The sequence below is a fragment of the Lingula anatina genome, chromosome 7 (assembly GCF_051362555.1).
Source record: "Lingula anatina isolate TDL-2025a chromosome 7, LinAna3.0, whole genome shotgun sequence".
Lineage (NCBI taxonomy): Eukaryota > Metazoa > Brachiopoda > Lingulata > Lingulida > Lingulidae > Lingula > Lingula anatina.
Genome location: NC_141773.1, coordinates 18,825,615 through 18,838,451, shown reverse-complemented (window position 1 = coordinate 18,838,451; position 12,837 = coordinate 18,825,615). Strand labels below are relative to the sequence as shown.

Below are 12,837 nucleotides of genomic sequence, written 5' to 3'. Positions count from 1 at the left end.
TGCAATTAAGAGTATCAAATTGTATACAAAATTAAATTACAATGGAATAAAAATTAGGGATATTCAAATAATGAGGAAAAAACGTAAAAAGGTGAAGACAGGGAAGAAAAATAAACAGCCAAACTGTCACGTGATATATCATGTGACAGTTCAAAATGGTGGATGTACAGTTTTCTCTGCGGGTTCTAAGGAACAACTCATCATTTCCAGATAAGAGACAGACAAGCGTTATCATGGGAGATAAGTGTATGCTAAGACATACAGCCTGTACTGAACTGTGCTATCACAGCTGTTGCCAAACGAATGAACAAACACCGTCCCAGAAAACGTCACTTTCTGACGTTCATGTAAATTGCTCCTAGTTCAAGATATGTTTGCCCTGGCCTTGATTCGTGCCCCACTTCTTGTGCAGTTTGACCTACATTTATGGGAAGCTTTTGGGTGATCCAGGGCTTTAATATCAGTGTGAAATAACACAGTGGACAATGTCGGCACCTGCTGTATTGAAACCCAGGGATTTTAAACCTGGTGTCCCTGACTGGTCAACACTACACCAGCCTTCAGGAGACCTCTTCCCACCCGTTAAGGTAATACATATTTGTAAATAATAACACGAATGTGTTGCAGTATTTGTAAAATTGATTGACAGATATCATATTTTTTACTGTACCCAGAATATTTTTATAATGAACATCTTTATATAGAAGAAAACATGTTATAGACGATAATAAGCTGTTTAATTGGTGCGCATTTATTGAAAAGACTACCAATACTGTGTAGTTTAAATACTAGTAATAAAATATATAAATACTGACATTATTATATTATTGAAATTCAAAGGGAAATACATCAATGATCAGTGATATTTTGTTTTAGGATAAAGCAGAATGGAGCAGCTACAAGTTAACACCAGAGCAGGTTAGCCAGTATTGGCGAGATGGATTCCTTCTCAATGTTCCTGTTCTTACAGAAGATCAGTGTGACAAAATTCTTCAGGATTTCAAGTATTTTATGGTATGCAAGACTGAGAGCATGTGTCTTTTGACTCTTAGTACATTGGTTGCCCATTGGTTTGAATAATAAAAATATTAACAAAAATTTTTACTTTTTTTATTATTGTTTGCAAAGTGGGTTGTTTGGACCTCTTAATTGAAAGAAAAATTGAATAACCATCATTTTGTTCCAAAATTACTTTGAATACTGTTTTCACCACAGGATCCCAATCAGCACCATCCTGGCCATGCCATGTTGTATGAATACCACTCCAACCAGAGTTCCGACCCTAACAATGTGTTGATTCATACCTTGGGACACTGGAGACTCACCAATTACCTACATGACCTGCTGTTCCTGCCCCAAGTTGTGGTAAATTTCAAATTCCTGTCTATCTATCTAAATAGATTTAATTTAACGTTTAATTTTTCTTAATTTTTTTTTTCAAAATTAGACTTTGAAAGGAGTTGAGATACATTCCCATTTGAAATTACACATGTAACTTGTGGGTATTTAGAATAAAGGATAAGAGCTACAGCAGTTATTTCATTTACAATTTCAATGATTTTATATAAAAGAAAATAGGTCCTGGCTTTTCAGCTTTTAGACACATTATAAAATATAAGTTGAGTGACATACTTACCAGTTTTAGGTTTTCTATAATAGGTCCCAGCCTCACAACTTATTGATGAAAGTCACCCTGATGCAGCAGTCAGATTTTGGCATGACCAGCTGTTCCTGAAGCCAGCCAAGCATGGGGGTGTGGTGGCATGGTATGTATACAATATACTACTTGTTCCTTTCCTAGTTATCCCTGCCAAAGGATAGTATATGTTGTTTGACAGGCAGATAGACAGGAATTTGAAAGTTTTTTTTTTATTCCAGAAAAAGTGGGCCTTTTACCATAAAACCTCCATGTATCTGGATCAAATTTTACCCATATTGACCTTTTTCCAGCAAAAAGGTCAGTTCATTCGAACCCCCTACTTGTTACAGGCCTGTTTGAGATAAAGTTTTTCATTGTCAGATATATAGTGATGGTAAAAAGTTTTATCATTTCAAAAGAGACTAAGCATGTTTTTTACCCATGACATTTCCACTCTTCACAATGTCATCAGTCATTTGATCAAAGTCCTTTAATGAAGGGTCAATACATCATGGGTAAAATAGCTTTAGTCACTTTTGAAGCAATTTAATAATCACCATGATCCCTAATGTAGCATGCAGCATTGTGTTGCACAAAACTTTGTTTTATACGTGTTCAATAATTTAAAAATGATGGAAATGGCTTAGCATTCTTTTTGAGAATTTTGAGTTCTGGCTACAGCTTAGTTACAATGAAGTTCAATATATTATTCATCACAAGCATTCCACAATCTTGCAATATATGAACATCACGGGAATATCATTACTATTTGATGTATATAGTTATTCATTTTCGCAGGCATCAAGACTATTCCTACTGGACAAGAACTACCCCTATGAAGCATTTGACAGTGAGTTTCTAGTATAGATTGTCTTCATCAGCAATTACTGACAACAAAACCAATTTATCACAAGAATAATTTAAAATGCAGACTGTCAATTAATTTAAATTATTTTGTACTTCTTAGTCTTCTATACATACACCCGTGCAGTGGTCACATTGGTTTTAGTAATATACTATCTGAAAGATCTCAGGGAAAAAACAATTTAGGGACCATTCCCACAGATATTTGGATCGATCTATCTCCCTGGGGAGTCTCACTAAATTGTTATCAACTTAACCTGCTTAAATGTCTAGTAAAGCTGTTAGGAGGTAATTATCTTTGTCCCCTAGCTGATTAGGCACATGTAGGCATGACAGACATTTAAGCAGGTTAGTTGATGGTAATTTAGTGAGACTCCCCAGGGAGTTACACCGATCCAGATGGATCGATCTAGGAATGGGAACCCAGTCTTAGTCTTAGGTTCTTATGAACAGTCATTATAGAAGTTAAATCAAGATGTTTCTTTCTTTTGCCGACTTGTTGACACTGTTTGTTACATTGTAGCATTTGATATTGAACATCACTATGCCAGTAACCCTCAGTAAGATATTAATTAAAAGTCCAATAAGATAAATAATGAGAGCTCTTCCATCAGGTTCATATTGCCCTCGATGAACAGACGGAGGAAAATGGCTGTCTGCAGTACATACCTGGATCCCACAGGTCAGTTATGTAGTACTGTAAGTAAGTCAGTAAAATCTGGTCCACAATACGACACCCTGTACCACAACTAAAAAGCTATGATTATAATATTATAAGTATATTTGATTAGTTTTTTTTTTATTAATTAATCAGGGCTTTTGGATCAAGATCTGTTTAGTGCTAGTGCATGTGGCATGTGCACGACATTTTGTGATTTTTTTTACACATAATTGGTGAGATCTAGAACCGAGAATATTATCTTCTATCCTAAGTGAGATGCCACCTGAGACAGCCACTAGTCCTTTGCATTTGAAAAGTAAATTCAGCAGTGGATTTTTAAAAGAAACTTGACTTTTCACAATAACTAGTTAAATTGGACTAGTGGCAATTCTAGCTTAGACTAGTAAATTTTGATTTGGACTAGAAGTTTTATGAGGCCTGTTTTGACAAGTGACAAGTAGACAGAAATGATTCAGGTGTGGATCAAAGACATGTAATGAATTAATCCACACTTATCAAGATATTAAATAAAGAGTTATAGGAACATTTAAAACATTGCATGCTCAGGTGGACCAGAGACGGAGGCCCTCTTCCTGTCTTGGACTTTAATTTCAAGGATATGGAAGGTATTAAGGTAGGGGGAATCTTTTCATTTTATTATACTTATTTTATTCACTTTATAATTTATTGCTACATCCATATACATTTGATTGGGTTCGATGTTTTATTTGAAGCTGCAATTTTCAATTTATGCCAGAAATAAGAACTAATTTGATATTATAACATGGCAAACAGTAAGGGGATATTCTTTCTTCAGGACATTCCACTTTTCCTCCATTTTTATTTCAACTTCAGTTCAACTTTTTTAATACCTGTACATTCTAGCAGAACATTTTATTCAGCTGTTACAATAATAGTCTCTTTAACAGTAGCTTAACTGGGATTAATTTATTTTAATATTGGACTAAAAAAACTCTGACCTATGCTGTTGTTTGAAGAAACTGTCACTATCATTTTAATATATTCTTTTCTTATTTGTAGACAATTCTGTCAGAGGAGGAGAAGGCAGCCTTCAAGCCTGTGCCCAGTCTACTGAAGAAAGGCCATGCCAGCTTTCACCATGCCCTCTCAGTGCATGGCTCTTATGGAAACAGGTGAGTTCTATGAAGTAGGTTTGTCATCTTCTCCTGTGTAGAGAGTATAAAAAGTATTTTTTTAATGTATTATATATGAAGAAAGAAAAATGGACAGATAAATTATATTGTCAAAAAGGTTCTATCACTACTTGTAAGTGTTTTGTAAAATGTTAATAGTTTTCTCCCTTCATCAATAACTACACATTTATTCATACTTAATATATCTTTCTAAATTGATAGATGACAAGAATGTTCTCCATGGGTTAATTTATTATTCAATTTATTAAAACATTAATTTTTGGTTTATAAATGGACAGTTTTCAACAGATGAATGTTTGGTGTTAAAGGTTATACATCTCAGTTTAAGGGCGTATTCCCAGACATTTAGATCGATCTATACCCATTGGGAGTCTCACTAGATTACTGTCAGATAATCCAGCTTAAATGTCCGTCCCGCCTACTACAAGCTGTAAGGGGGTAATTAACTTTCATGCCCGCTCGGCTAACAGCTATTTAGCGTGAACCCCCAGGGAGTTAGGTCGATCTAGTTTGGATCGATCTAATCTCTGGGAATAGGGTCTAACTGTTGGTCCCCATCTATTTAATAGGATAAAACTGGCAAATATATGGGTAAATTTTTGCACTTCTTTAGGTCCAATGGTCCAAGACGTGCTGCGGTATTAAACTATTTTGCTGACGGTGTGCTTAGCAACACTGATGACTTCATGATCAGAGCAACAAGTGGGACAGATACTGATGAAAATATTGTTGAGGAACTCCTGAATGAGGGGAAAATTCCAAAGGTGTGAAAATATCAATAATGATTTTTAAGTAATTACAGTGACTGTGATTCTAAAGGCAGGACGTGTCTTATTATGACTTCAAATATCAAATTATAAAGTTTATATGTCTAAATTACTATTATTATGAAACTATCTCTCAAGTGAAACAACTGCTGCTCTTTTGAAAATCTGATTTCTACAATTTAAAAACATGGAGAGAAAGAGGGTACAAAGTAATTTTGAATTTGACATTAAAAGCTGCATGCTCTCAGTGATTTGTATTTCACCGGAAGTTATTTAAAATGGCCACACAATACCACTGAATGGCATATGTGTATGTGAACATAGTTTGAAATTGTATTAACTCGGTTATTTACATTTTAGGGCAACAAGATGGAAGGGCAGTTCTTCCCCCTGGTATATGACCCAGCCTGGGCAGCATGAGATACAACTAACATTGATAGAACAATATGACAGCATTAGGAAAAACAAAAATTTAACTGAAATTAAAATGCAGCATTCATTTATTTATTCATTCAGAACTGCTTTTGGGGTTAGCTGATATTCAGAGCTGATGAGGACCAGCTCCTACATTTACAAATTTCCATAGCCTGTCCGTTTTGACATTTCTACTAATTTATCAGTCCATCTGACAGGTTTGCTGTCTTGTTTGTATGTATTGTTGCAATTCTTTTGCAGTTTGGTGTCTGTAAATTTGCCAGTTTTGATGTCTCAGTCAGTTAGAGTCCATGAAGAGCCAAAGTTAAAAAAAAAAAAACATTGCTGCCACAAGGCCCTCAGCTCTGCTTGATAGTCGGTAAATTCACTGTTAATGTGTGAGACTTGGTACTGAACTTGGCACTGGAATGTGTGTCTCTGATTTTCTCTGGAAATGTTACTTTCAGTTCATATTTTTCAGCTACTGTCAGGGATAAATCATCCTGCAACATCAATATACATGGTCTTGTCAAAACAGTTGAATAATGAAATAAAAGCAAAATGTTATGCTGAAGTTCCCTCACTTGAATTCTGATTTTGGGTTTTGAACAATCTTAGGAAAAATCTGGTTTTTATTTTGTAATATTTAACGTCTTATACCTCATAGAAATTATTTGCATAAACTTGTATTAGCCACAATGTCACAGCAGTGACTTCCCTTATCCTAAACTTTAAGACAATTTGCCTTGGTTGCATATTAAAAAATGCTTGTGACATATTAAAAAATACTTGCCTCTGATATGTCAAGTTCACATTCTTGAACGGAACCCACTTCTGGCAGGTGAACTTTGACCTCTACTCTCCTTGGCTTGGAACCAGTGCTGTCTTTTACACACATCTCATGTTTAGGAGTGCATCCATCTTTTTCCCCTGAACTGGAGACCTCTTGGATCAAATTTGCTTTATTTGTGTTTTTACTTGGTTGTTTTGAAAGCCCAGGTACTCTGATCTCTGTTTCTTTTTGGACCGGAGGAGATGACTTCACTTTGGAATCATCAGAAGTAAGATTGGAAAGCTGTCCAATTAAGCTCTCATTTGATTCTGCAATAGGGCCGAACATTTTTTGCAAATCTGACATCTGTTTATTATACTCATCATCCTCTTTTTGAAATCTCTGAGTCAAGCCCTGTCTAAGCTGGGCAAGGTCGCCTTTATAAAGAGTGCTTTCGTCGAGTAATTTGTAATTCCTTGAGATGGTCACTTTCTGCTGGTCCTGTACATAGTCAAGTCCCAGGTTAATCAAAGCATCTCTTTCAGCAGGATTTTCAGCTTCATGGCCATAGTCTTGCACAATCTGTGGGTTAAAGGCTATGGATACAACTTTAATATCCTCTGGAAGAAAATGGAATGCAGTAACATAAGCTTTACAAGTATTTTTTATAATATGCTAAAATTCACCAAAATATAGCAGAAACACTATCTCACATAAAGACAACTTGAAAAAAAATATGAAGTGAGATTAAAATTGTAATATGAAAACATTATTAATCAAACTGAGGTGACATAGAGTACATTCTTTCAATATACACTTTAAATGTGATGATTTCCCATTTCGCAATGAAAAAAGTCAAATATAAGCTAAAATATATATATTCATGTGAACAATAAAACAGAAACAGAATAATATCAAAAATACCATCTTCTTCATCTCTTGAAGTCATGATCTTAGACCCCATAACAGGTATAGGGTCTGTGTCATATATCTTTGGTTTGGGGACTCTGTTCCACCCAAATACACTGACATACAGCTTCTCAGTAATATAACCCTCCTTCTGAAGAAAATAGAACAGTTATAACTTTTCAAGTGCATCAAAACTTCAATTTGTGATATTTATAAAAAAAAAAGGAAAAGGTGATTTGGACTAGGTAGCAATTACTAAAAAAAGATTGTTTTTAAAAAGATGCAAACTGATATGACTATTATAGGATTCAATTTAAATTTTACTCATATACTCATATAAATTTGGAACACAATTATCAAAAATGCTGACACTCTCTGAGCCCACTCATTAGCATTAATGTCCTTATCTGTCCTGGCTTTTGCAAAAAAAAATCTTCTTAATTTTAAGATGCAGCAGAGTGAAGAGAATTCCCTCAAAGAACTCTGAAACTGACTTTTACATTAATCCACTTCACCTAATAAAGACGCTCATGCATACAGAAATATATTCTTACAAGGATTCCTGTCTTCACACACATGCATGGCTGAGGTGGTTTTAAAAACTCTTTCCCCTCTTTCACATGTTTGTCTATAAACTTTCTGTAGGCTGCTGGGTTGTTCTCTGACATATCATCCAACATAGACCACACCCTCTGTGCCTCCCGGAGCATCTTACTGTTATCTTCTTCAGATGTCATGGTGTTCTCAACGCAAAACCTAAAAATCAATCACAAAAGTACAACATTAATTGTAAAGTGAATTATGCAGAGTAAAATGAAATAAACAATTCAGTTGTGTATACAAATCTGTATTTATTAGAAAGGACTACATTAAATAACATGTATTTCAAGTTACTTCAGGCCAAATTCGTCAAACGCGAAAAAAAGGTACACGTAGAATAAGTACCAAATACGATAACCATAGTGTCTTCTTACTTTTACAGAGCTCAAAAGAGCTCAATATGTGGTATTGGCACTGTAACTGCATGCACATACTTCACAGACAGGTCAGAGCCTTTCTTCTGAATGAACAGCTGAGACAATTACTAGTACATGTACATATGTACTAGCACCAGTAGCCTAATTAAAATCAAGTTCCACCTTGCCTTACCATTTTGATTAGTAACACGATAGATTTATATTTTTGTCAATTTTCAAAATTATGAGTACCAACTATCTGTGTATCGCTCTTTGCATCGGATTCATATCATACAATGCAGGCATATGGACTTACTTTTCAGCTGGAAAACTTGAAGAAACTGCTTCCCTCGCAACAGTATTTCTACTGCCGGTGTGTACTACGTCATCATTATTTGCGCAAACAAGACGCTTGACGTAGTTCACAGTGGAAGCCAAATTTAGAATTTTGCCGGTGGGGTTTCGTCTCGAAAATATCAATTTACTCGCAAAGGTGAGCTCTGATTCCAATGGTATTATTGAAGGCTTTAGTTTGGTTTCTATTTTTCATTTTTGATTGAGACGCTCCTGTTCGTTTGATAATTTTTGTGCGACAAGCGCATTCCCGCATTCAGTTCAAGTGACCGTGATGAAGCAAGATCATCTTGAAGGTGCCGTTACTTTTAATTTTTTACAATTTTTAGTCTCTGCCTTTGTTAACTTGTTGTAAACTCTTAAAACGGTTAGTGATTTATCTATTTTTATTACAATGGTAATGCGTGTTATTTAAACGTGTTATTTCTCAGTGTGTTATGCTGGTAATTTATAGAATGGTAAATTAATAATTTACTGTAATTTAGTATTATATGTTTATTTTCAAATGATACATTATACATGACATATCAGCATTGAAACAGCACTATTTTGATATATTTTTTCAGCATATTGAAAGGCACAGGAACTAGAACATGAACCATGGTGTCCCGTGATGGGAAAAAACTGCTCTCCAATCTCATCAGACACACAGGATCTCATAACAGGGTATGCAGACTAAATGATCACCCATAGCATCTTCAGAATTTTTATTTGTATACTGAATGATTTTGGAAATTGGGAGGTGATTGGCAATGATTTATTTGTTGGAGAAAAGTTGCTTTTTCCTTGATGAAAGTTCATTTGGCAGGAAAATCTTGAATATATTACCATTGAGTTAAAACCTGCTCAAGAAAATACCACCTCTTGATTGCAAATTTCCTACGTTGTTTCAGAGAGTGGAAGAGGAACAAATGTGGCAGCAGCATGAAGCCAGTAAGAGGTCCAGCCAACTGGACAGAGTGGGCACTGGTCAGTGGAGAGGTAGCCCACACAGGAGACTACTGGACAGGATGGCAGACTCTATGGACAGCCGTAAGAAAGAAATTTCAATAGAAATGATTCGACTTCTTGAGAAGTGATATCTAAACATATAGTTACACACAATCTATCAAAACAAAGTGTCTGAAGGTTTCATGATGGTTGTTTTTTAATGACTTACAGTTATGTGCCAAAATAAAGTTGGGTAATATCAAGCATTTTTGTCAAAGCAATAAAAGATATTTTCCTTACTTCAAATAAGGAAAAATAACTAAAAAAATACTAGTACTAGTAGGCAGATGTTTAATAGTTATTATCAGCTTTTGGTTAATATTACACTAGTCTTTGGTGAAAAAATATTGAAACCTTTGATTGTCATGTAGGTGAAGTGTCTCCACCTAGGAGACTGAACAGGCGGGCACACATGGATGAGGAAGATGGCAGGACGACCGAGAGCACATTCTGGATGAGGCAGCTGCAGAAATTTGAGGAGAAAGATCCTGACAGGTTATTATTAGTGGTACATTTGGGTGGACTTCATTCGATCAAAAATATGCCTACATTAGCTGTCTACTACATGGAAAAGTGAATTTAATAAACTGTCAGTGTTCCTGTCAATCTTTTGTTTGGTTATAAAAGTACATTTTTATGATGAAAGTTGAAAGCACTCTGGTGGTGCAGACCTTAGCCAATGCCATAAAATAAAATATCATTTTGCAAATATTAGGAGACAAGGATTCAGTTAAAATTGTAATAACTACTTTTGCTTTTAAATATCTATTTATTGTGGAGGTTTCATCAGAACTCCTATGGTAATTTTTTTTTTCAACAAACTAACACCCAAATTCTGATGAAAACATCAACTTCATTGGCATAGGTAATTATTGCTGATCCAAAAAATAAAAAAGTTAAGGTGAGATTGGGGCAGTTGCTGATCTGTCATGCCTCCTTCCCTTCACCCAGCTATTTATCTGATGGCAGTGGATTGTACAAAGCAACATTATCTGCCTGTAGATAGGTTTACAGACAACATTTTTTGATCATTTGTCCGTCCTTGTGAAAGGCAAATGAGATAGTTACTCAGGTGTAAAAAGTAATGCTAAAATTTATAATTTTCCAACTTAAAAACAAACTTCATAAAGAATGTACATAAGTTTAAGTTGATCATGTAAAATGCAGACAAGAATGTTTTTAAATAGTTCTCAACATTACTATTTCATTATTTATCTATATCACAGGTGGGGGCATGCAGGGTACAAAGAAATGTACCCTGATGAGTTTGCCAGTGATAGATCAGACGATGAAGGTAGTAGGAAGAGAAGTAGGAGCGGAGAAAGAAGGTAAAATGATAGTGAAACCACACTGTTCAGTGAAAATATTTGAATGTTTGATATTAATCTTAGTATAGTAGAATGTGTTATGTTTATGAAAGCATGTTATCTTCATGGTGTGTGCTATGTGATTTGATTTGTAACATTTTTACATCTGAGTTAGAAAGTATCACAGATGGAAGTCGACATGGTATTGTAATACATTTGTATGTATGTGGTATAGCTAAATAGATCTACAGAGCTATACAGATTGATACTATTAGGTAGATCTTGTTTCTATCAGAATTAAAACACTGAAATGTGCTCTGATATAGCATTTTATCTTTAATTACATGCATAGGATCTGACTGCACTGATGAAGGTGATGCCATAGCATAATAAAAATTCAGTTGTTTTGGTCCCTTGTAACTAGATATTAAGCAAAATATATAAACTTAAGCATCTGTGATTATAAGGCACAAATGATGATATTTTTTCACATTTTAGAAAGAAAGAAGGGAAGAAGAAAAAGAAGAAACATAAACACAGACACAAATCTAGAGAGAAGAGACACAGGGAGAAGAATGGCAGCTCACACAAAAAAGAGTCAGGGTCAAAGGAAGAGAGGAAAAATGATGAAACAGACAGTTCAGAAGATAGTATTGACTCATACACCAGAAAAGCTAAAAAACGGAAACATAGATCCTCTGGAAGAAAAGATACTTCAGATCTAGTTGACAAAAGGAAACGTAGACTCAGCCCTAGTAAAGAGAGGTGCAGCAATATGAATGGCACCTTGCACAAATTAGAGTCACAGTCAAACAAGGACAAGAAATACTACGAAACAGACAGTTCAGATAGTGATAATTTGTACAGCAGAAGAGATAGAAAATGGAGAGATAGATCTCCTGATAGGAAAGATTTGAGGGATGCAGTGGTTGAGAAGAAAGATACTCGAAGACGAAATTCTGATACGGAGAAGTACTCTGAGATGCATGGCAGCTTGCACAGAATGAAGTCGGGGTCTAAGAAAGAGAAAAGGCATTATGAAACGGACAGTTCAGAAAATAGTCACTGTGATAGATCAAACAGCAGAAAAACCAGAAAACAGCGACATGGATCACAGAAAAGCAATGATTCATCAGATGCAATAAAACGAAAGAATAAAAATCGCCATCACATAAATGATGTATGTTTGAGTGAAGGCAGTTCAGTAGAAAATGAACAGCTACAGAGAAAACAGAAACTCTTCGAAGCTGAGGCAGGGTCATCTGAAGTTCAAATGCAAGAGAGTAGCACCTCAATTCATAACAGCAGAGTGAAATCACAAGAACAAAAACGGCCAAGAAGTAGATCTTCAGGGCTTTCCACAGTCCAACAAAAAGGACACCGAAATAAGTGCTACAGTTTCTGTAATTCAAGCGATTCACAGAGCGACACTAGAGATATACACAGACGTAAACATTCAAAAGATTCTCTAAAAAAATATAAATCAAAAAGTAAAAATACAGCTAAACATCCACATGACACCACAAGTGATAATGAAAGTGATTAATTAGATTTGTCATTTGTTGTCCTTGTTGAGAATGCAATATGACACAGGACAAGAGTCCAGTTGTGATCAGTTAATAAACTAATTATGCACTAAATACCAATTTTTTTTAATGTCGTGGAAGAAATATCATCAAATTATTTTAATTTCTCTTGGTGGCACATCAGATTTGATTACTAAACTGTCACGAATTTTTATTTAAAAAATCTTCAATTTGCTTGTTTTTAAATCCAATTATTTTACTTATTTATTTTTTCAAATTGGCAAAATTTGATGCTATCTGTGAGGGTAAGAGGGTTGGATTCTGTATATTTTCGCTTTTTATCACTATATAAATAAGAGCCTTAGTCATTAGGGAAGCTTGGGCAACAAGGAACCCCCCACCCACTTCCTCAGAAAATGGGGAACGGCGTGAAAGAACTTCTCTTTCTCAAAGTTCAATCCTTTACCAAACAGATTTACTTCACAGGTGCACAAAATCCTGTC

General features: G+C 35.1%; 3 protein-coding genes across 6 annotated transcripts; 2 read left to right on the top strand and 1 right to left on the bottom strand.

Moving 5' to 3' along the window:
- Window positions 1-129: 129 nt before the first annotated feature.
- On the top strand, window positions 130-6,087 carry LOC106164124 (phytanoyl-CoA dioxygenase domain-containing protein 1 homolog). The gene is made up of 10 exons (XM_087016500.1): window positions 130-587; window positions 877-1,014; window positions 1,216-1,365; window positions 1,660-1,766; window positions 2,438-2,489; window positions 3,118-3,185; window positions 3,732-3,798; window positions 4,206-4,318; window positions 4,953-5,103; window positions 5,467-6,087. Exons 1-10 carry the CDS (start codon window positions 486-488, stop codon window positions 5,524-5,526), a joined length of 1,008 nt encoding a protein of 335 aa, XP_086872626.1. The 5' UTR covers window positions 130-485; the 3' UTR covers window positions 5,527-6,087.
- Window positions 5,584-8,539, bottom strand: LOC106172272 (PIH1 domain-containing protein 2-like). 3 transcript variants are annotated; one of them, XM_087016497.1, is made up of 5 exons: window positions 8,474-8,539; window positions 7,756-7,957; window positions 7,217-7,352; window positions 6,314-6,912; window positions 5,584-6,023 (listed from the first exon to the last, which is right to left on the bottom strand). In XM_087016497.1, the coding sequence occupies exons 2-5, from the start codon at window positions 7,936-7,938 to the stop codon at window positions 5,880-5,882; spliced, it is 1,062 nt and encodes a 353-aa protein (XP_086872623.1). In that variant the 5' UTR covers window positions 7,939-7,957; window positions 8,474-8,539; the 3' UTR covers window positions 5,584-5,879. The 3 variants fall into 3 exon arrangements, with proteins under 3 accessions (XP_086872623.1, XP_086872625.1, XP_086872624.1); XM_087016499.1 differs by having other exon boundaries at window positions 7,756-7,944; window positions 8,474-8,522; XM_087016498.1 differs by lacking the exon at window positions 8,474-8,539 and adding an exon at window positions 8,176-8,292.
- LOC106164107 (uncharacterized) lies at window positions 8,514-12,448 on the top strand. 2 transcript variants are annotated; one of them, XM_013541908.2, is made up of 6 exons: window positions 8,514-8,650; window positions 9,078-9,177; window positions 9,405-9,543; window positions 9,873-9,996; window positions 10,728-10,829; window positions 11,307-12,448. In XM_013541908.2, the coding sequence occupies exons 2-6, from the start codon at window positions 9,112-9,114 to the stop codon at window positions 12,352-12,354; spliced, it is 1,479 nt and encodes a 492-aa protein (XP_013397362.2). In that variant the 5' UTR covers window positions 8,514-8,650; window positions 9,078-9,111; the 3' UTR covers window positions 12,355-12,448. The 2 variants fall into 2 exon arrangements, with proteins under 2 accessions (XP_013397362.2, XP_086872622.1); XM_087016496.1 differs by having other exon boundaries at window positions 8,638-8,807.
- Window positions 12,449-12,837: the final 389 nt, after the last annotated feature.